Consider the following 22,558-nt stretch of genomic DNA (forward strand, 5'->3'; position numbering starts at 1 on the left):
ATCAGGGGAGGAGAGAGGAGAGAGAGAACACCCACTGTAGTGAGTACATCAGATATCAGGGGAGGAGAGAGAGAACACCCACTGTAGTGAGTACATCAGATATCAGGGGAGGAGAGAGAGAGGACACCCACTGTAGTGAGTACATCAGATATCAGGGGAGGAGAGAGGAGAGAGAGAGAGAACACCCACTGTAGTGAGTACATCAGATATCAGGGGAGGAGAGAGAGAGGACACCCACTGTAGTGAGTACATCAGATATCAGGGGAGGAGAGAGGAGAGAGAGAGAACACCCACTGTAGTGAGTACATCAGATATCAGGGGAGGAGAGAGGAGAGAGAGAGAACACCCACTGTAGTGAGTACATCAGATATCAGGGGAGGAGAGAGAGAACACCCACTGTAGTGAGTACATCAGATATCAGGGGAGGAGAGAGAGAGAGAGAACACCCACTGTAGTGAGTACATCAGATATCAGGGGAGGAGAGAGAGAAGGAATAAGAGGGGAGGAGAGAGGAGAAGAGGGGAGGGGAGGATAAGAGGGGAAGGGAGGAGAGGGGAGAAGAGAGGAGAAGAGGGGAGGAGAGGAGAGAGGATAAAAGGGGAGGAGAGGAGAGGGGAGAAGAGGAGAGGAGAGAGGAGAAGAGGAGAGGAGAGGAGAGGGGAGAAAAGGAGAGGAGAGGAGAGGGGAGAAGAGGAGAGAGGAGAAGAGAGTCCCTGGCTTTGCTAATGTGACAGTTCTGACAACAGTGAAGAACAAACAAAAGTTTAGGATATTAGAATTGCTGAGGATTACTAAGGACCACTAAGGAACGCTAAGGATCGCTAAGGGCTCAGACATACCAATAGTGTTTTCTGGCCGACAGTACTCAGTACCTTTGAACGTAATTTTCTAACCAAGAGCGCACCGATTATACATGTAGAGTCGCGTGAAAAATGTTGGCAGTCAGTTGTCTACAGTGAGCGGTCCCTAAAACACAGCGCTCTGAAATGATCGGCAGACAAACGCTAGATCCACATTCAGTGCGAAAAGAGCGAGACTTAAAAGATTATATTCTTGTTAATCTAAATGCACTTTCCGATTTACAATAGGCTTTACAGAGAAAGCATGCCATGAGATTGTTTGAGGACGACGCCCATTACAGAGAAAACATGCCATCTAATTGGTTGAGGACGGCGCCCATTACAGAGAAAGCATGCCATCTGATTGGTTGAGGACGGCGCCCCACATCAAAATATTTTTCCACCGGCACAGGTTTCATAAATTCACAAAAGGCGATTTAAATATTAACTTAGTTTTGGAAATCTTCCTCTGGTTTGTCATCCAAAGGGTCCCAGCTACAACATGTAGTGTTATTTTGTTAGATAAAATCGTTCTTTTATATCCCAAAAAGTCTGTTTAGTTGGCGCCATCGATTTTGAGTAATCCACTCGTTCAACATGCAGAGAAAGGAATCCAAAAATTGACCTCTAAACTTCGTTAAAGCCCAGTTCAGATACGTAAGACGAGACGACGGTCTGAAGGAGTTTTAGAACAAAGTTTGCTTCATCTGAACGGTCCGGTTTTAAAACGTCTCATGTCGTCGGCTGGAGTTTCCGACATTCAACAGGTCAAATACCTTTAGCTAAAGTCTTGAGACGAGACGGATCCATTTGGACAATCAGAAGCCAGTGAACTAATGTTCTGCACACAGCCAAGCAGCTAGCTAGCTAACCAAGTAGAGATCTACCTACCTATTCTGCTGCAGATAGCTAGCCTAGCTTGCTGATATTCATCTGACAAGTCATAAAGTCTACACTGTTACACGTATTTCATGATACTCGTTTTGTTACAGTAACTTGCTATAACAAGTAGCAACTTTGTTTCATCACGTCGACGTAACGAGGAACCGTTATCGCGGAAATGGTCTCGACCGCACGTCTCGTCTCCTCGATCCGAAAGCCCCGTCTTTCGTCAGCTGTCGTACAACACAACATTCTAAGAATAGCTAGTTTTATCTAATCTCGTCTCATGTCGTCTGTTGTCTCTGAACTGGGCTTTAAGGATTGCTAAGGATAGCAATCGGTTCGCAAATTACGTTCAGGGATAGCTAAGGATCACCAGGGATAGCTAAGGATCGCCAGGGATAGCTAAGGATCGCCGGGGATAGCTAATAATCGCCGGGGATAGCTAATGATCACCATGGATAGCTAAGGATCGCCAGGGATAGCTAAGGATCGCCAGGGATAGTTAATGATCACCGTGGATAGCTAAGGATCACCAGGGATAGCTAAGGATTGCCAGGGATAGCTAATGATCACCGTGGATAGCTAAGGATCGCCAGGGATAGCTAAGGATCGCTGAGGGTAGCTAAGGATAGGGCTCATAATTCACTGGTATACATAGCAGAAGAAAATGCCACTGTTTCTAGAGGTGGAATCCATGAGAATGTCTGAGTGACTGACCAGCCAGGGAGGAGCAGATCCTTTAAGTGGCAGGCCATGGGTCCTGGAGCTCTGAAAGGCATGGAGAGAAAACATTACTACAGTACATCAATACATCCAGAACCACATTACTACAGTACATCTATACATCCAGAACCACATTACTACAGTACATCAATACATCCAGAACCACATTACTACAGTACATCCAGAACCACATTACTACAGTACATCTATACATCCAGAACCACATTACTACAGTACATCTATACATCCAGAACCACATTACTACAGTACATCAATACATCCAGAACCACATTACATCTATACATCCAGAACCACATTACTACAGTACATCTATACATCCAGAACCACATTACTACAGTACATCTATACATCAAGAACCACATTACTACAGTACATCCAGAACCACATTACTACAGTACATCTATACATCCAGAACCACATTACTACAGTACATCTATACATCCAGAACCACATTACTACAGTACATCTATACATCCAGAACCACATTACTACAGTACATCTATACATCCAGAACCACATTACTACAGTACATCTATACATCCAGAACCACATTACATCTATACATCCAGAACCACATTACTACAGTACATCTATACATCAAGAACCACATTACTACAGTACATCCAGAACCACATTACTACAGTACATCAATACATCCAGAACCACATTACATCTATACATCCAGAACCACATTACTACAGTACATCTATACATCCAGAACCACATTACTACAGTACATCCAGAACCACATTACTACAGTACATCTATACATCCAGAACCACATTACTACAGTACATCCAGAACCACATTACTACAGTACATCCAGAACCACATTACTACAGTACATCAATACATCCAGAACCACATTACATCTATACATCCAGAACCACATTACTACAGTACATCTATACATCCAGAACCACATTACTACAGTACATCCAGAACCACATTACTACAGTACATCTATACATCCAGAACCACATTACTACAGTACATCCAGAACCACATTACTACAGTACATCAATACATCCAGAACCACATTACTACAGTACATCTATACATCCAGAACCACATTACTACAGTACATCTATACATCCAGAACCACATTACTACAGTACATCTATACATCCAGAACCACATTACTACAGTACATCCAGAACCACATTACTACAGTACATCAATACATCCAGAACCACATTACTACAGTAACTACAGTACATCCAGAACCACATTACATCAATACATCCAGAACCACATTACTACAGTACATCAATACATCCAGAACCACATTACTACAGTACATCTATACATCCAGAACCACATTACTACAGTACATCCAGAACCACATTACTACAGTACATCCAGAACCACATTACTACAGTACATCAATACATCCAGAACCACATTACATCAATACATCCAGAACCACATTACTACAGTACATCCAGAACCACATTACTACAGTACATCCAGAACCACATTACTACAGTACATCAATACATCCAGAACCACATTACTACAGTACATCAATACATCCAGATCCACATTACTACAGTAACTACAGTACATCCAGAACCACATTACATCAATACATCCAGAACCACATTACTACAGTACATCCAGAACCACATTACTACAGTACATCAATACATCCAGAACCACATTACTACAGTACATCCAGAACCACATTACTACAGTACATCTATACATCCAGAACCACATTACTACAGTACATCTATACATCCAGAACCACATTACTACAGTACATCAATACATCCAGAACCACATTACTACAGTACATCAATACATCCAGAACCACATTACTACAGTACATCAATACATCCAGATCCACATTACTACAGTACATCCAGAACCACATTACATCAATACATCCAGAACCACATTACTACAGTACATCTATTCATCCAGAACCACATTACTACAGTACATCTATTCATCCAGAACCACATTACTACAGTACATCAATACATCCAGAACCACATTACTACAGTACATCAATACATCCAGAACCACATTACTACAGTACATCCAGAACCACATTACATCAATACATCCAGAACCACATTACTACAGTACATCTATTCATCCAGAACCACATTACTACAGTACATCTATACATCCAGAACCACATTACTACAGTACATCCAGAACCACATTACTACAGTAACTACAGTACATCAATACATCCAGAACCACATTACTACAGTACATCAATACATCCAGAACCACATTACATCTATACATCCAGAACCACATTACTACAGTACATCAATACATCCAGAACCACATTACTACAGTACATCCAGAACCACATTACTACAGTACATCAATACATCCAGAACCACATTACTACAGTACATCAATACATCCAGAACCACATTACTACAGTACATCAATACATCCAGAACCACATTACATCTATACATCCAGAACCACATTACTACAGTACATCCAGAACCACATTACTACAGTACATCTATACATCCAGAACCACATTACTACAGTACATCCAGAACCACATTACTACAGTACATCTATACATCCAGAACCACATTACTACAGTACATCAATATATCCAGAACCACATTACTACAGTACATCTATACATCCAGAACCACATTACATCAATACATCCAGAACCACATTACTACAGTACATCCAGAACCACATTACTACAGTACATCAATACATCCAGAACCACATTACTACAGTACATCAATACATCCAGAACCACATTACTACAGTACATCCAGAACCACATTACTACAGTACATCAATACATCCAGAACCACATTACTACAGTACATCTATACATCCAGAACCACATTACTACAGTACATCTATACATCCAGAACCACATTACTACAGTACATCCAGAACCACATTACTACAGTACATCAATACATCCAGAACCACATTACATCAATACATCCAGAACCACATTACTACAGTACATCAATACATCCAGAACCACATTACTACAGTACATCAATACATCCAGAACCACATTACTACAGTACATCAATACATCCAGAACCACATTACTACAGTACATCCAGAACCACATTACTACAGTACATCTATACATCCAGAACCACATTACTACAGTACATCTATACATCCAGAACCACATTACTACAGTACATCAATATATCCAGAACCACATTACTACAGTACATCTATACATCCAGAACCACATTACTACAGTACATCCAGAACCACATTACTACAGTACATCTATACATCCAGAACCACATTACTACAGTACATCCAGAACCACATTACTACAGTACATCCAGAACCACATTACATCAATACATCCAGAACCACATTACTACAGTACATCAATACATCCAGAACCACATTACTACAGTACATCAATACATCCAGAACCACATTATAGTTAGGGTAGTTATAGTTACCTCTTCTTTGCCCAGGGCTGTCTGGTAGTTATAGTTAGGGTAGGTATAGTTAGGGTAGGTATAGTTTGGGTAGGTAGTTATAGTTAGGGTAGGTATAGTAAGGGTAGGTATAGTTATAGTTAGGGTAGTTATAGTTATAGTTAGGGTATGTATAGTTAGGGTAGTTATAATTCGGGTATATATAGTTAGGGTAGGTATAGTTAGGGTAGGTATAGTTAGGGTAGTTATAGTTAGTTAGGGTAGGTATAGTTAGGGTATGTATAGTTATAGTTAGGGTAGGTATAGTTATAGTTAGGGTAGGTATAGTTATAGTTAGGGTAGTTATAGATACCTCTTCTTTGCCCAGGGCTGTCTGGTAGTTATAGTTAGGGTAGGTATAGTTAGGGTAGTTATAGTTAGGGTAGTTATAGATACCTCTTCTTTGCCCAGGGCTGTCTGGTAGTTATAGTTAGGGTAGTTATAGTTAGGGTAGTTATAGTTAGGGAAGCTTTAGTTAGGGTAGTTATAGTTAGGGTAGTTATAGTTAGGGTAGGTATAGTTATAGTTAGGGTAGTTATAGTTAGGGTAGTTATAGTTAGGGTAGTTATAGTTATAGTTAGGGTAGGTATAGTTATAGTTAGGGTAGGTATAGTTATAGTTAGGGTAGTTATAGTTAGGGTAGGTATAGTTATAGTTATGGTAGTTATAGTTAGGGTAGTTATAGTTATGGTAGGTATAGTTATATAGTTAGGGTAGTTATAGTTAGGGTAGTTATAGTTATAGTTAGGGTAGTTATAGTTAGGGTAGGTATAGTTAGGGTAGGTATAGTTATAGTTAGGGTAGTTATAGTTAGGGTAGGTATAGTTAGGGTAGTTATAGTTAGGGTAGTTATAGTTAGGGTAGTTATAGTTAGGGTAGGTATAGTTAGGGTAGTTATAGGTAGGGTAGTTATAGTTAGGGTAGGTATAGTTAGGGTAGGTATAGTTAGGGTAGGTATAGTTATAGTTAGGGTAGTTATAGTTAGGGTAGGTATAGTTAGGGTAGTTATAGTTAGGGTAGGTATAGTTAGGGTAGGTATAGTTAGGGTAGGTATAGTTATAGTTAGGGTAGGTATAGTTAGGGTAGTTATAGTTAGGGTAGGTATAGTTAGGGTAGGTATAGTTAGGGTAGGTATAGTTATAGTTAGGGTAGTTATAGTTAGGGTAGTTATAGTTAGGGTAGTTATAGTTACCTCTTCTTTGCTCAGGGGTCTGAAGCGTGTCTGGTAGCGGCTGAGCTCCACGTTGAGGCGATGGACGGTCATCTTCAGGCTGTCGTTCTCGTCGACCACCTCCTGGGCTTGCTGCCTCAGACTCAGCAGCTCTGCCTGTTCACCTACAGGGGGAGCTACAGTCAGTGTCTGGTCCACACAGGAAGTACAATGCAGAACACAAGTCTCTCCCCTCCCCTATCCAGTCTCTCACGGCCCCCAGGCTCTCCCCTCCTCCACCCCAGGCTCTCACGGCCCCCAGTCTCTCATGGCCCCAGTCTCTCACGGCCCCAGTCTCTCCCCTCCTCCCCTCCTGTCTCTCACGGCCCCCAGTCTCTCCCCTCCTCCCCCCAGTCTCTCACGGCCCCCAGTCTCTCACGGACCACTGTCTCTCACAGCCCCCAGTCTCTCCCCTCCTCCCCCCCTCCTGTCTCTCACAGCCCCCAGTCTCTCACGGCCCCCAGTCTCTCCCCTCCTCCCCTCCTGTCTCTCACAGCCCCCAGTCTCTCACAGCCCCCAGTCTCTCACGGACCCCAGTCTCTCCCATCCTCCCCTCCTGTCTCTCACAGCCCCCAGTCTCTCACCTCCTCGCTCTCACGGCCCCCAGTCTCTCACGGCCCCCAGTCCCTCCCCTCCTGTCTCTCCTCCCCTCCTGTCTCTCACAGCCCCCAGTCTCTCACCTCCTCGCTCTCACGGCCCCCAGTCTCTCACGGCCCCCAGTCTCTCACGGCCCCCAGTCCCTCCCCTCCTGTCTCTCACGGCCCCCAGTCTCTCACAGCCCCCAGTCTCTCACAGCCCCCAGTCTCTCACAGCCCCCAGTCTCTCACAGCCCCCAGTCTCTCCAGTCTCTCACAGCCCCCAGTCTCTCCAGTCTCTCACAGCCCCCAGTCTCTCCAGTCTCTCACAGCCCCCAGTCTCTCCAGTCTCTCACAGCCCCCAGTCTCTCCAGTCTCTCCCGTCCCCCAGTCTCTCACAGCCCCCAGTCTCTCCCGTCCCTCACGGCCCCCAGTCTCTCACGGACCCCAGTCTCTCCCGTCCCTCACGGCCCCCAGTCTCTCACGGCCCCCAGTCTCTCCCGTCCCTCACGGCCCCCAGTCTCTCACGGCCCCCAGTCTCTCACGGCCCCCAGTCTCCCACGGCCCCAGGGTTTTTCTCTCCTTGTCCCCCCTTCCACCCCACCTTAGGTCCTCTCCCCTCTTGCCCCTCACCCCCAGTATCCACCCCACCTGCTGTAGGGACAGGGGCCTTGCTGAGTTCCCGCTCCAGACTCTGGACCCTCTGGTGGCTCCTCTGCAGCTGCAGGCTCTGTTCTGTACACCTCTGCTCCAGCACCCTCCTGTCTGCCCCCAGGGCCTGGTTCTGCTCTGTTAAAGACCGAACCATCTCCTTCTGCATGTCCAGAACCTCTCTGTAGGCACTGCTGGCCTCTGAGTGTGGCAAGGTGTATGGCACAGCACAGCAAGACACAACACACACACAGACAGAGACACACAGACAGAGACACAGACACAGACAGAGACACAGACAGAGAAACACAGACAGAGAAACACAGACAGAGACACACACAGACAGAGACACACACAGACAGACACACACACAGACAGAGACACACACAGACAGAGACACACACAGACAGAGAGACACACAGACAGAGAGACACACAATGACAGAGACACAGACAGAGACACAGAGAGACACAATGACAGAGACACACAGACAGAGACACACAGACAGAGACACACAGACAGAGACACAACATGACACACAGACAGAGACACACACAGACAGAGACACACACAGACAGAGAGACACACAATGACAGAGACACAGACACACAGAGACACACAATGACAGAGACACACAGACAGAGACACACAGACAGAGAGACACAGACACACAGACAGAGACACACAGACAGAGACACACAGACAGAGACACACAATGACAGAGACACACAATGACAGAGAGACACAGACAGAGACACACAGACAGAGACACACAGACAGAGACACACATACAGAGAGACACACAGACAGAGAGACACACAGACAGAGACACACAATGACAGAGAGACACAGACAGAGACACACAATGACAGAGAGACACAGACAGAGAGACACAGACAGAGAGACACAGAGAGAGACACACAGACAGAAAGACAGCAAAGAGGAAAAGGAAAGAAATAGAGTTGATGAGATAATACAGATATATAATACTGTGAGGTCCAGACAACACAGATATATAATACTGTGAGGTCCAGACAACACAGATATATAATACTGTGAGGCCCAGACAACACAGATATATAATACTGTGAGGCCCAGACAACACAGATATATAATACTGTGAGGCCCAGACAACACAGATATATAATACTGTGAGGCCCAGACAACACAGATATATAATACTGTGAGGCCCAGACAACACATATATATAATACTGTGCGGACCAGACAACACAGATATATAACACTGTGAGGTCCAGACAACACAGATATATAATACTGTGAGGTCCATACAACACAGATATATAATACTGTGAGGTCCAGACAACAAAGATATATAATACTGTGAGGCCAGGTCCAGACAACACAGATATATAATACTGTGAGGTCCAGACAACAAAGATATATAATACTGTGAGGCCAGGTCCAGACAACACAGATATATAATACTGTGAGGTCCAGACAACACAGATATATAATACTGTGAGGTCCATACAACACAGATATATAACACTGTGAGGTCCAGACAACACAGATATATAACACTGTGAGGCCCAGACAACAAAGATATATAATACTGTGAGGTCCAGACAACACAGATATATAACACTGTGAGGTCCAGACAACACAGATATATAATACTGTGAGGCCAGGTCCAGACAACACAGATATATAATACTGTGAGGTCCAGACAACACAGATATATAATACTGTGAGGCCCAGACAACACAGATATATAATACTGTGAGGCCCAGACAACACAGATATATAATACTGTGAGGCCCAGACAACACATATATATAATACTGTGCGGACCAGACAACACAGATATATAACACTGTGAGGTCCAGACAACACAGATATATAATACTGTGAGGTCCATACAACACAGATATATAATACTGTGAGGTCCAGACAACAAAGATATATAATACTGTGAGGCCAGGTCCAGACAACACAGATATATAATACTGTGAGGTCCAGACAACAAAGATATATAATACTGTGAGGCCAGGTCCAGACAACACAGATATATAATACTGTGAGGTCCAGACAACACAGATATATAATACTGTGAGGTCCATACAACACAGATATATAACACTGTGAGGTCCAGACAACACAGATATATAATACTGTGAGGCCCAGACAACAAAGATATATAATACTGTGAGGTCCAGACAACACAGATATATAACACTGTGAGGTCCAGACAACACAGATATATAATACTGTGAGGCCAGGTCCAGACAACACAGATATATAATACTGTGAGGTCCAGACAACACAGATATATAATACTGTGAGGCCCAGACAACACAGATATATAATACTGTGAGGCCCAGACAACACAGATATATAATACTGTGAGGCCCAGACAACACAGATATATAATACTGTGAGGCCCAGACAACACAGATATATAATACTGTGAGGCCCAGACAACACAGATATATAATACTGTGAGGCCCAGACAACACATATATATAATACTGTGCGGACCAGACAACACAGATATATAACACTGTGAGGTCCAGACAACACAGATATATAATACTGTGAGGTCCATACAACACAGATATATAATACTGTGAGGTCCAGACAACAAAGATATATAATACTGTGAGGCCAGGTCCAGACAACACAGATATATAATACTGTGAGGTCCAGACAACAAAGATATATAATACTGTGAGGCCAGGTCCAGACAACACAGATATATAATACTGTGAGGTCCAGACAACACAGATATATAATACTGTGAGGTCCATACAACACAGATATATAACACTGTGAGATCCAGACAACACAGATATATAATACTGTGAAGCCCAGACAACAAAGATATATAATACTGTGAGGTCCAGACAACACAGATATATAACACTGTGAGGTCCAGACAACACAGATATACAACACTGTGAGGTCCAGACAACAAAGATATATAATACTGTGAGGTCCAGACAACACAGATATATAACACTGTGAGGTCCAGACAACACAGATATATAATACTGTGAGGTCCAGACAACACAGATATATAACACTGTGAGGCCCAGACAACACAGATATATAATACTGTGAGGTCCAGACAACACAGATATATAATACTGTGAGGCCAGGTCCAGACAACACAGATATATAATACTGTGAGGTCCAGACAAATACAGATATATAATACTGTGAGGACCAGACAACACAGATATATAATACTGTGAGGTCCAGACAACACAGATATATAATACTGTGAGGCCAGGTCCAGACAACACAGATATATAACACTGTGAGGTCCAGACAACACAGATATATAACACTGTGAGGTCCAGACAACACAGATATATAATACTGTGAGGTCCAGACAACACAGATATATAACACTGTGAGGTCCAGACAACACAGATATATAATACTGTGAGGTCCATACAACACAGATATATAATACTGTGAGGACCAGACAACACAGATATATAATACTGTGAGGCCCAGACAACACAGATATATAATACTGTGAGGCCCAGACAACACAGATATATAATACTGTGAGGCCAGGTCCAGTCAACACAGATATATAATACTGTGAGGCCAGGCCCAGACAACACAGATATATAACACTAAGGATGACTGTGTCCTGACTCTAAGGATGACTGTGTCCTGACCGACTAAGGATGACTGTGTCCTGACTGACTCTAAGGGTGACTGTGTCCTGACTCTAAGGATGACTGTGTCCTGACTCTAAGGATGACTGTGTCCTGACTCTAAGGATGACTGTGTCCTGACTCTAAGGATGACTGTGTCCTGACTGACTCTAAGGATGACTGTGTCCTGACTGACTCTAAGGGTGACTGTGTCCTGACTCTAAGGGTGACTGTGTCCTGACTCTAAGGGTGACTGTGTCCTGACTCTAAGTGTGACTGTGTCCTGACTCTAAAGATGACTGTGTCCTGACTCTAAGGATGACTGTGTCCTGACTCTAAGGATGACTGTGTCCTGCCTGACTCTAAGGATGACAGTGTCCTGCCTGACTCTAAGGATGACTGTGTCCTGCCTGACTCTAAGGATGACTGTGTCCTGACTCTAAGGATGACTGTGTCCTGACTGACTCTAAGGACGACTGTGTCCTGACTGACTCTAAGGACGACTGTGTCCTGACTAAGGATGACTGTGTCCTGACTCTAAGGATGACTGTGTCCTGACTCTAAGGGTGACTGTGTCCTGACTCTAAGGGTGACTGTGTCCTGACTCTAAGGGTGACTGTGTCCTGACTCTAAGGGTGACTGTTTCCTGACTCTTAGGGTGACTGTGTCCTGACTCTTAGGGTGACTGTGTCCTGACTCTAAGGATGACTGTGTCCTGGCTCTAAGGACGACTGTGTCCTGACTAAGGACGACTGTGTCCTGACTCTAAGGACGACTGTGTCCTGACTGACTCTAAGGACGACTGTGTCCTGACTGACTCTAAGGACGACTGTGTCCTGACTGACTCTAAGGACCACTGTGTCCTGACTGACTCTAAGGATGACTGTGTCCTGACTCTAAGGACGACTGTGTCCTGACTGACTCTAAGGACGACTGTGTCCTGACTCTAAGGGTGACTGTGTCCTGACTCTAAGGACGACTGTGTCCTGACTCTAAGGATGACTGTGTCCTGACTCTAAGGACGACTGTGTCCTGACTCTAAGGACGACTGTGTCCTGACTCTAAGGACGACTGTGTCCTGACTCTAAGGACGACTGTGTCCTGACTGACTCTAAGGACGACTGTGTCCTGACTCTAAGGATGACTGTGTCCTGACTGACTCTAAGGGTGACTGTGTCCTGACTGACTCTAAGGGTGACTGTGTCCTGACTGACTCTAAGGATGACTGTGTCCTGACTGACTCTAAGGATGACTGTGTCCTGACTGACTCTAAGGATGACTGTGTCCTGACTGACTCTAAGGATGACTGTGTCCTGACCGACTAAGGATGACTGTGTCCTGACTCTAAGGATGACTGTGTCCTGACTCTAAGGGTGACTGTGTCCTGACTCTAAGGATGACTGTGTCCTGACTCTAAGGATGACTGTGTCCTGACTCTAAGGATGACTGTGTCCTGACTCTAAGGATGACTGTGTCCTGACTCTAAGGATGACTGTGTCCTGCCTGACTCTAAGGATGACTGTGTCCTGCCTGACTCTAAGGATGACTGTGTCCTGACTCTAAGGATGACTGTGTCCTGACTGACTCTAAGGACGACTGTGTCCTGACTAAGGATGACTGTGTCCTGACTCTTAGGGTGACTGTGTCCTGACTCTTAGGGTGACTGTGTCCTGACTCTAAGGATGACTGTGTCCTGGCTCTAAGGACGACTGTGTCCTGACTAAGGACGACTGTGTCCTGACTGACTCTAAGGACGACTGTGTCCTGACTGACTCTAAGGACGACTGTGTCCTGACTGACTCTAAGGACGACTGTGTCCTGACTGACTCTAAGGACGACTGTGTCCTGACTGACTCTAAGGATGACTGTGTCCTGACTCTAAGGACGACTGTGTCCTGACTGACTCTAAGGACGACTGTGTCCTGACTCTAAGGGCGACTGTGTCCTGACTCTAAGGACGACTGTGTCCTGACTCTAAGGACGACTGTGTCCTGACTCTAAGGCCGACTGTGTCCTGACTCTAAGGACGACTGTGTCCTGACTCTAAGGACGACTGTGTCCTGACTCTAAGGACGACTGTGTCCTGACTCTAAGGCCGACTGTGTCCTGACTCTAAGGACGACTGTGTCCTGACTCTAAGGACGACTGTGTCCTGACTCTAAGGACGACTGTGTCCTGACTGACTCTAAGGACGACTGTGTCCTGACTGACTCTAAGGACGACTGTGTCCTGACTCTAAGGGTGACTGTGTCCTGACTCTAAGGATGACTGTGTCCTGACTGACTCTAAGGGTGACTGTGTCCTGACTGACTCTAAGGATGACTGTGTCCTGACTGACTCTAAGGATGACTGTGTCCTGACTGACTCTAAGGATGACTGTGTCCTGACTGACTCTAAGGATGACTGTGTCCTGACTGACTCTAAGGATGACTGTGTCCTGACTGACTCTAAGGATGACTGTGTCCTGACTGACTCTAAGGGTGACTGTGTCCTGACTCTAAGGATGACTGTGTCCTGACTGACTCTAAGGATGACTGTGTCCTGACTGACTCTAAGGATGACTGTGTCCTGACTGACTCTAAGGATGACTGTGTCCTGACTGACTCTAAGGATGACTGTGTCCTGACTGACTCTAAGGATGACTGTGTCCTGACTGACTCTAAGGATGACTGTGTCCTGACTGACTCTAAGGATGACTGTGTCCTGACTGACTCTAAGGATGACTGTGTCCTGACTCTAAGGGTGACTGTGTCCTGACTCTAAGGGTGACTGTGTCCTGACTCTAAGGATGACTGTGTCCTGACTCTAAGGATGACTGTGTCCTGACTCTAAGGATGACTGTGTCCTGCCTGACTCTAAGGATGACTGTGTCCTGCCTGACTCTAAGGATGACTGTGTCCTGCCTGACTCTAAGGATGACTGTGTCCTGCCTGACTCTAAGGATGACTGTGTCCTGACTCTAAGGATGACTGTGTCCTGACTGACTCTAAGGACGACTGTGTCCTGACTGACTCTAAGGACGACTGTGTCCTGACTGACTCTAAGGACGACTGTGTCCTGACTAAGGATGACTGTGTCCTGACTCTAAGGATGACTGTGTCCTGACTCTAAGGGTGACTGTGTCCTGACTCTAAGGGTGACTGTGTCCTGACTCTAAGGGTGACTGTGTCCTGACTCTAAGGGTGACTGTGTCCTGACTCTTAGGGTGACTGTGTCCTGACTCTTAGGGTGACTGTGTCCTGACTCTAAGGATGACTGTGTCCTGGCTCTAAGGACGACTGTGTCCTGACTAAGGACGACTGTGTCCTGACTCTAAGGACGACTGTGTCCTGACTGACTCTAAGGACGACTGTGTCCTGACTGACTCTAAGGACGACTGTGTCCTGACTGACTCTAAGGACGACTGTGTCCTGACTCTAAGGACGACTGTGTCCTGACTCTAAGGACGACTGTGTCCTGACTCTAAGGACGACTGTGTCCTGACTCTAAGGACGACTGTGTCCTGACTCTAAGGACGACTGTGTCCTGACTGACTCTAAGGACGACTGTGTCCTGACACTAAGGGTGACTGTGTCCTGACTCTAAGGATGACTGTGTCCTGACTGACTCTAAGGGTGACTGTGTCCTGACTGACTCTAAGGGTGACTGTGTCCTGACTGACTCTAAGGATGACTGTGTCCTGACTGACTCTAAGGATGACTGTGTCCTGACTGACTCTAAGGATGACTGTGTCCTGACTGACTCTAAGGATGACTGTGTCCTGACTCTAAGGATGACTGTGTCCTGACCGACTAAGGATGACTGTGTCCTGACTCTAAGGATGACTGTGTCCTGACTCTAAGGGTGACTGTGTCCTGACTCTAAGGATGACTGTGTCCTGACTCTAAGGGTGACTGTGTCCTGACTCTAAGGATGACTGTGTCCTGACTCTAAGGATGACTGTGTCCTGACTCTAAGGATGACTGTGTCCTGACTCTAAGGATGACTGTGTCCTGCCTGACTCTAAGGATGACTGTGTCCTGACTCTAAGGATGACTGTGTCCTGACTGACTCGAAGGACGACTGTGTCCTGACTGACTCTAAGGGTGACTGTGTCCTGACTCTAAGGGTGACTGTGTCCTGACTCTAAGGGTGACTGTGTCCTGACTCTAAGGGTGACTGTGTCCTGACTCTAAGGGTGACTGTGTCCTGACTCTAAGGACGACTGTGTCCTGACTCTAAGGACGACTGTGTCCTGACTCTAAGGACGACTGTGTCCTGACTGACTCTAAGGACGACTGTGTCCTGACTGACTCTAAGGACGACTGTGTCCTGACTGACTCTAAGGACGACTGTGTCCTGACTGACTCTAAGGATGACTGTGTCCTGACTCTAAGGACGACTGTGTCCTGACTGACTCTAAGGACGACTGTGTCCTGACTCTAAGGGTGACTGTGTCCTGACTCTAAGGATGACTGTGTCCTGACTCTAAGGACGACTGTGTCCTTACTCTAAGGACGACTGTGTCCTGACTCTAAGGACGACTGTGTCCTGACTGACTCTAAGGACGACTGTGTCCTGACTCTAAGGGTGACTGTGTCCTGACTCTAAGGATGACTGTGTCCTGACTCTAAGGATGACTGTGTCCTGACTCTAAGGGGGACTGTGTCCTGACTCTAAGGGGGACTGTGTCCTGACTCTAAGGATGACTGTGTCCTGACTGACTCTAAGGATGACTGTGTCCTGACCGACTAAGGATGACTGTGTCCTGACTCTAAGGATGACTGTGTCCTGACCGACTAAGGATGACTGTGTCCTGACTCTAAGGGTGACTGTGTCCTGACTCTAAGGGTGACTGTGTCCTGACTCTAAGGGTGACTGTGTCCTGACTCTAAGGGTGACTGTGTCCTGACTCTAAGGGTGACTGTGTCCTGACTCTAAGGGTGACTGTGTCCTGACTCTAAGGGTGACTGTGTCCTGACTCTAAGGGTGACTGTGTCCTGACTCTAAGGGTGACTGTGTCCTGACTCTAAGGGTGACTGTGTCCTGACTCTAAGGGTGACTGTGTCCTGACTCTAAGGGTGACTGTGTCCTGACTCTAAGGATGACTGTGTCCTGACTCTAAGGATGACTGTGTCCTGACTGACTCTAAGGATGACTGTGTCCTGACTGACTCTAAGGATGACTGTGTCCTGACTCTAAGGATGACTGTGTCCTGACCGACTAAGGATGACTGTGTCCTGACCGACTAAGGATGACTGTGTCCTGACCGACTAAGGATGACTGTGTCCTGACTCTAAGGATGACTGTGTCCTGACTCTAAGGATGACTGTGTCCTGACTCTAAGGATGACTGTGTCCTGACTCTAAGGATGACTGTGTCCTGACTGACTCTAAGGATCACTGTGTCCTGACCGACTAAGGATGACTGTGTCCTGACTCTAAAGATGACTGTGTCCTGACTGACTCTAAGGATGACTGTGTCCTGACTGACTCTAAGGATGACTGTGTCCTGACTGACTCTAAGGATGACTGTGTCCTGACTGACTCTAAGGATGACTGTGTCCTGACTCTAAGGATGACTGTGTCCTGACTCTAAGGATGACTGTGTCCTGACCGACTAAGGATGACTGTGTCCTGACCGACTAAGGATGACTGTGTCCTGACTCTAAGGATGACTGTGTCCTGACTGACTCTAAGGATGACTGTGTCCTGACTCTAAGGATGACTGTGTCCTGACTCTAAGGATGACTGTGTCCTGACTGACTCTAAGGATGACTGTGTCCTGACCGACTAAGGATGACTGTGTCCTGACTCTAAGGATGGCTGTGTCCTGACTGACTCTAAGGATGACTGTGTCCTGACTCTAAGGATGACTGTGTCCTGACTGACTCTAAGGATGACTGTGTCCTGACCGACTAAGGATGACTGTGTCCTGACTCTAAGGGTGACTGTGTCCTGACTCTAAGGGTGACTGTGTCCTGACTCTAAGGGTGACTGTGTCCTGACTCTAAGGATGACTGTGTCCTGACTCTAAGGGGGACTGTGTCCTGACTGACTCTAAGGATGACTGTGTCCTGACTCTAAGGATGACTGTGTCCTGACTCTAAGGATGACTGTGTCCTGACTCTAAGGGGGACTGTGTCCTGAGTCTAAGGATGAGTGTGTCCTGACTGACTCTAAGGATGACTGTGTCCTGACCGACTAAGGATGACTGTGTCCTGACTCTAAGGATGACTGTGTCCTGACTGACTCTAAGGATCACTGTGTCCTGACCGACTCTAAGGATCACTGTGTCCTGACCGACTAAGGATCACTGTGTCCTGACTCTAAGGATGACTGTGTCCTGACTCTAAGGATGACTGTGTCCTGACTCTAAGGATGACTGTGTCCTGACTCTAAGGATGACTGTGTCCTGACTGACTCTAAGGATGACTGTGTCCTGACTCTAAGGATGACTGTGTCCTGACTCTAAGGGTGACTGTGTCCTGACTCTAAGGGTGACTGTGTCCTGACTCTAAGGGTGACTGTGTCCTGACTCTAAGGGTGACTGTGTCCTGACTCTAAGGGTGACTGTGTCCTGACTCTAAGGGTGACTGTGTCCTGACTCTAAGGGTGACTGTGTCCTGACTCTAAGGATGACTGTGTCCTGACTCTAAGGATGACTGTGTCCTGACTGACTCTAAGGATGACTGTGTCCTGACTGACTCTAAGGATGACTGTGTCCTGACTGACTCTAAGGATGACTGTGTCCTGACTGACTCTAAGGATGACTGTGTCCTGACTGACTCTAAGGATGACTGTGTCCTGACCGACTAAGGATGACTGTGTCCTGACCGACTAAGGATGTCTGTGTCCTGACTCTAAGGATGACTGTGTCCTGACTCTAAGGATGACTGTGTCCTGACTCTAAGGATGACTGTGTCCTGACTGACTCTAAGGATCACTGTGTCCTGACCGACTAAGGATCACTGTTTCCTGACCGACTAAGGATCACTGTGTCCTGACTCTAAGGATGACTGTGTCCTGACTCTAAGGATGACTGTGTCCTGACTGACTCTAAGGATGACTGTGTCCTGACTCTAAGGATGACTGTGTCCTGACTCTAAGGATGACTGTGTCCTGACTCTAAGGGTGACTGTGTCCTGACTGACTCTAAGGATGACTGTGTCCTGACTCTAAGGGTGACTGTGTCCTGACTCTAAGGGTGACTGTGTCCTGACTCTAAGGGTGACTGTGTCCTGACTCTAAGGGTGACTGTGTCCTGACTCTAAGGATGACTGTGTCCTGACTCTAAGGATGACTGTGTCCTGACTCTAAGGATGACTGTGTCCTGACTGACTCTAAGGATGACTGTGTCCTGACTGACTCTAAGGATGACTGTGTCCTGACTGACTCTAAGGATGACTGTGTCCTGACTGACTCTAAGGATGACTGTGTCCTGACTGACTCTAAGGATGACTGTGTCCTGACTGACTCTAAGGATGACTGTGTCCTGACTGACTCTAAGGATGACTGTGTCCTGACCGACTAAGGATGACTGTGTCCTGACCGACTAAGGATGTCTGTGTCCTGACTCTAAGGATGACTGTGTCCTGACTCTAAGGATGACTGTGTCCTGACTGACTCTAAGGATGACTGTGTCCTGACTGACTCTAAGGATCACTGTGTCCTGACCGACTAAGGATCACTGTGTCCTGACCGACTAAGGATCACTGTGTCCTGACTCTAAGGATGACTGTGTCCTGACTCTAAGGATGACTGTGTCCTGACTGACTCTAAGGATGACTGTGTCCTGACTCTAAGGGTGACTGTGTCCTGACTGACTCTAAGGATGACTGTGTCCTGACTCTAAGGGTGACTGTGTCCTGACTCTAAGGATGACTGTGTCCTGACTCTAAGGATGACTGTGTCCTGACTCTAAGGATGACTGTGTCCTGACTCTAAGGATGACTGTGTCCTGACTCTAAGGATGACTGTGTCCTGACTCTAAGGATGACTGTGTCCTGACTCTAAGGATGACTGTGTCCTGACTCTAAGGATGACTGTGTCCTGACTGACTCTAAGGATCACTGTGTCCTGACCGACTAAGGATGACTGTGTCCTGACTCTAAAGATGACTGTGTCCTGACTCTAAAGATGACTGTGTCCTGACTGACTCTAAGGATGACTGTGTCCTGACTGACTCTAAGGATGACTGTGTCCTGACTGACTCTAAGGATGACTGTGTCCTGACTGACTCTAAGGATGACTGTGTCCTGACTCTAAGGATGACTGTGTCCTGACTCTAAGGATGACTGTGTCCTGACCGACTAAGGATGACTGTGTCCTGACCGACTAAGGATGACTGTGTCCTGACTCTAAGGATGACTGTGTCCTGACTCTAAGGATGACTGTGTCCTGACTGACTCTAAGGATGACTGTGTCCTGACTCTAAGGATGACTGTGTCCTGACTCTAAGGATGACTGTGTCCTGACTGACTCTAAGGGTGACTGTGTCCTGACTGACTCTAAGGAAGACTGTGTCCTGACTGACTAAGGATGACTGTGTCCTGACTGACTCTAAGGATGACTGTGTCCTGACCGACTCTAAGGATGACTGTGTCCTGACTCTAAGGATGACTGTGTCCTGACTCTAAGGATGACTGTGTCCTGACTCTAAGGGTGACTGTGTCCTGACTCTAAGGGTGACTGTGTCCTGACTCTAAGGGTGACTGTGTCCTGACTCTAAGGGTGACTGTGTCCTGACTCTAAGGGTGACTGTGTCCTGACTCTAAGGATGACTGTGTCCTGACTCTAAGGGGGACTGTGTCCTGACTGACTCTAAGGATGACTGTGTCCTGACTCTAAGGATGACTGTGTCCTGACTCTAAGGATGACTGTGTCCTGACTCTAAGGATGACTGTGTCCTGACTCTAAGGGGGACTGTGTCCTGAGTCTAAGGATGACTGTGTCCTGACTGACTCTAAGGATGACTGTGTCCTGACCGACTAAGGATGACTGTGTCCTGACTCTAAGGATGACTGTGTCCTGACTGACTCTAAGGATCACTGTGTCCTGACCGACTAAGGATCACTGTGTCCTGACTCTAAGGATGACTGTGTCCTGACTCTAAGGATGACTGTGTCCTGACTGACTCTAAGGATGACTGTGTCCTGACTCTAAGGATGACTGTGTCCTGACTCTAAGGGTGACTGTGTCCTGACTCTAAGGGTGACTGTGTCCTGACTCTAAGGGTGACTGTGTCCTGACTCTAAGGGTGACTGTGTCCTGACTCTAAGGGTGACTGTGTCCTGACTCTAAGGGTGACTGTGTCCTGACTCTAAGGGTGACTGTGTCCTGACTCTAAGGGTGACTGTGTCCTGACTCTAAGGATGACTGTGTCCTGACTCTAAGGATGACTGTGTCCTGACTCTAAGGATGACTGTGTCCTGACTGACTCTAAGGATGACTGTGTCCTGACTGACTCTAAGGATGACTGTGTCCTGACTGACTCTAAGGATGACTGTGTCCTGACTGACTCTAAGGATGACTGTGTCCTGACTGACTCTAAGGATGACTGTGTCCTGACCGACTAAGGATGACTGTGTCCTGACCGACTAAGGATGTCTGTGTCCTGACTCTAAGGATGACTGTGTCCTGACTCTAAGGATGACTGTGTCCTGACTCTAAGGATGACTGTGTCCTGACTGACTCTAAGGATCACTGTGTCCTGACCGACTAAGGATCACTGTGTCCTGACCGACTAAGGATCACTGTGTCCTGACCGACTAAGGATCACTGTGTCCTGACTCTAAGGATGACTGTGTCCTGACTCTAAGGATGACTGTGTCCTGACTGACTCTAAGGATGACTGTGTCCTGACTCTAAGGATGACTGTGTCCTGACTCTAAGGGTGACTGTGTCCTGACTGACTCTAAGGATGACTGTGTCCTGACTCTAAGGGTGACTGTGTCCTGACTCTAAGGGTGACTGTGTCCTGACTCTAAGGATGACTGTGTCCTGACTCTAAGGGTGACTGTGTCCTGACTCTAAGGGTGACTGTGTCCTGACTCTAAGGGTGACTGTGTCCTGACTCTAAGGATGACTGTGTCCTGACTCTAAGGATGACTGTGTCCTGACTGACTCTAAGGATGACTGTGTCCTGACTGACTCTAAGGATGACTGTGTCCTGACTGACTCTAAGGATGACTGTGTCCTGACTGACTCTAAGGATGACTGTGTCCTGACTGACTCTAAGGATGACTGTGTCCTGACCGACTAAGGATGACTGTGTCCTGACCGACTAAGGATGTCTGTGTCCTGACTCTAAGGATGACTGTGTCCTGACTCTAAGGATGACTGTGTCCTGACTCTAAGGATGACTGTGTCCTGACTGACTCTAAGGATCACTGTGTCCTGACCGACTAAGGATCACTGTGTCCTGACCGACTAAGGATCACTGTGTCCTGACTCTAAGGATGACTGTGTCCTGACTCTAAGGATGACTGTGTCCTGACTGACTCTAAGGATGACTGTGTCCTGACTGACTCTAAGGATGACTGTGTCCTGACTCTAAGGATGACTGTGTCCTGACTCTAA

At 46.4% G+C, this 22,558-nt stretch overlaps 1 protein-coding gene across 1 annotated transcript in view; it reads right to left on the bottom strand.

The window, feature by feature from the left end:
• The window catches only part of LOC124035365 (centrosomal protein of 89 kDa-like), a 223,430-nt gene that overhangs the window by 171,624 nt on the left and 29,248 nt on the right, over positions 1-22,558 (bottom strand). The window contains 3 exon segments of the mRNA XM_046348827.1: positions 2,442-2,492; positions 7,122-7,264; positions 8,366-8,566. Of these exon segments, the coding sequence (XP_046204783.1) occupies positions 2,442-2,492; positions 7,122-7,264; positions 8,366-8,566 (395 nt within the window).

The sequence above is a fragment of the Oncorhynchus gorbuscha genome, linkage group LG05 (assembly GCF_021184085.1).
Source record: "Oncorhynchus gorbuscha isolate QuinsamMale2020 ecotype Even-year linkage group LG05, OgorEven_v1.0, whole genome shotgun sequence".
NCBI lineage: Eukaryota > Metazoa > Chordata > Actinopteri > Salmoniformes > Salmonidae > Oncorhynchus > Oncorhynchus gorbuscha.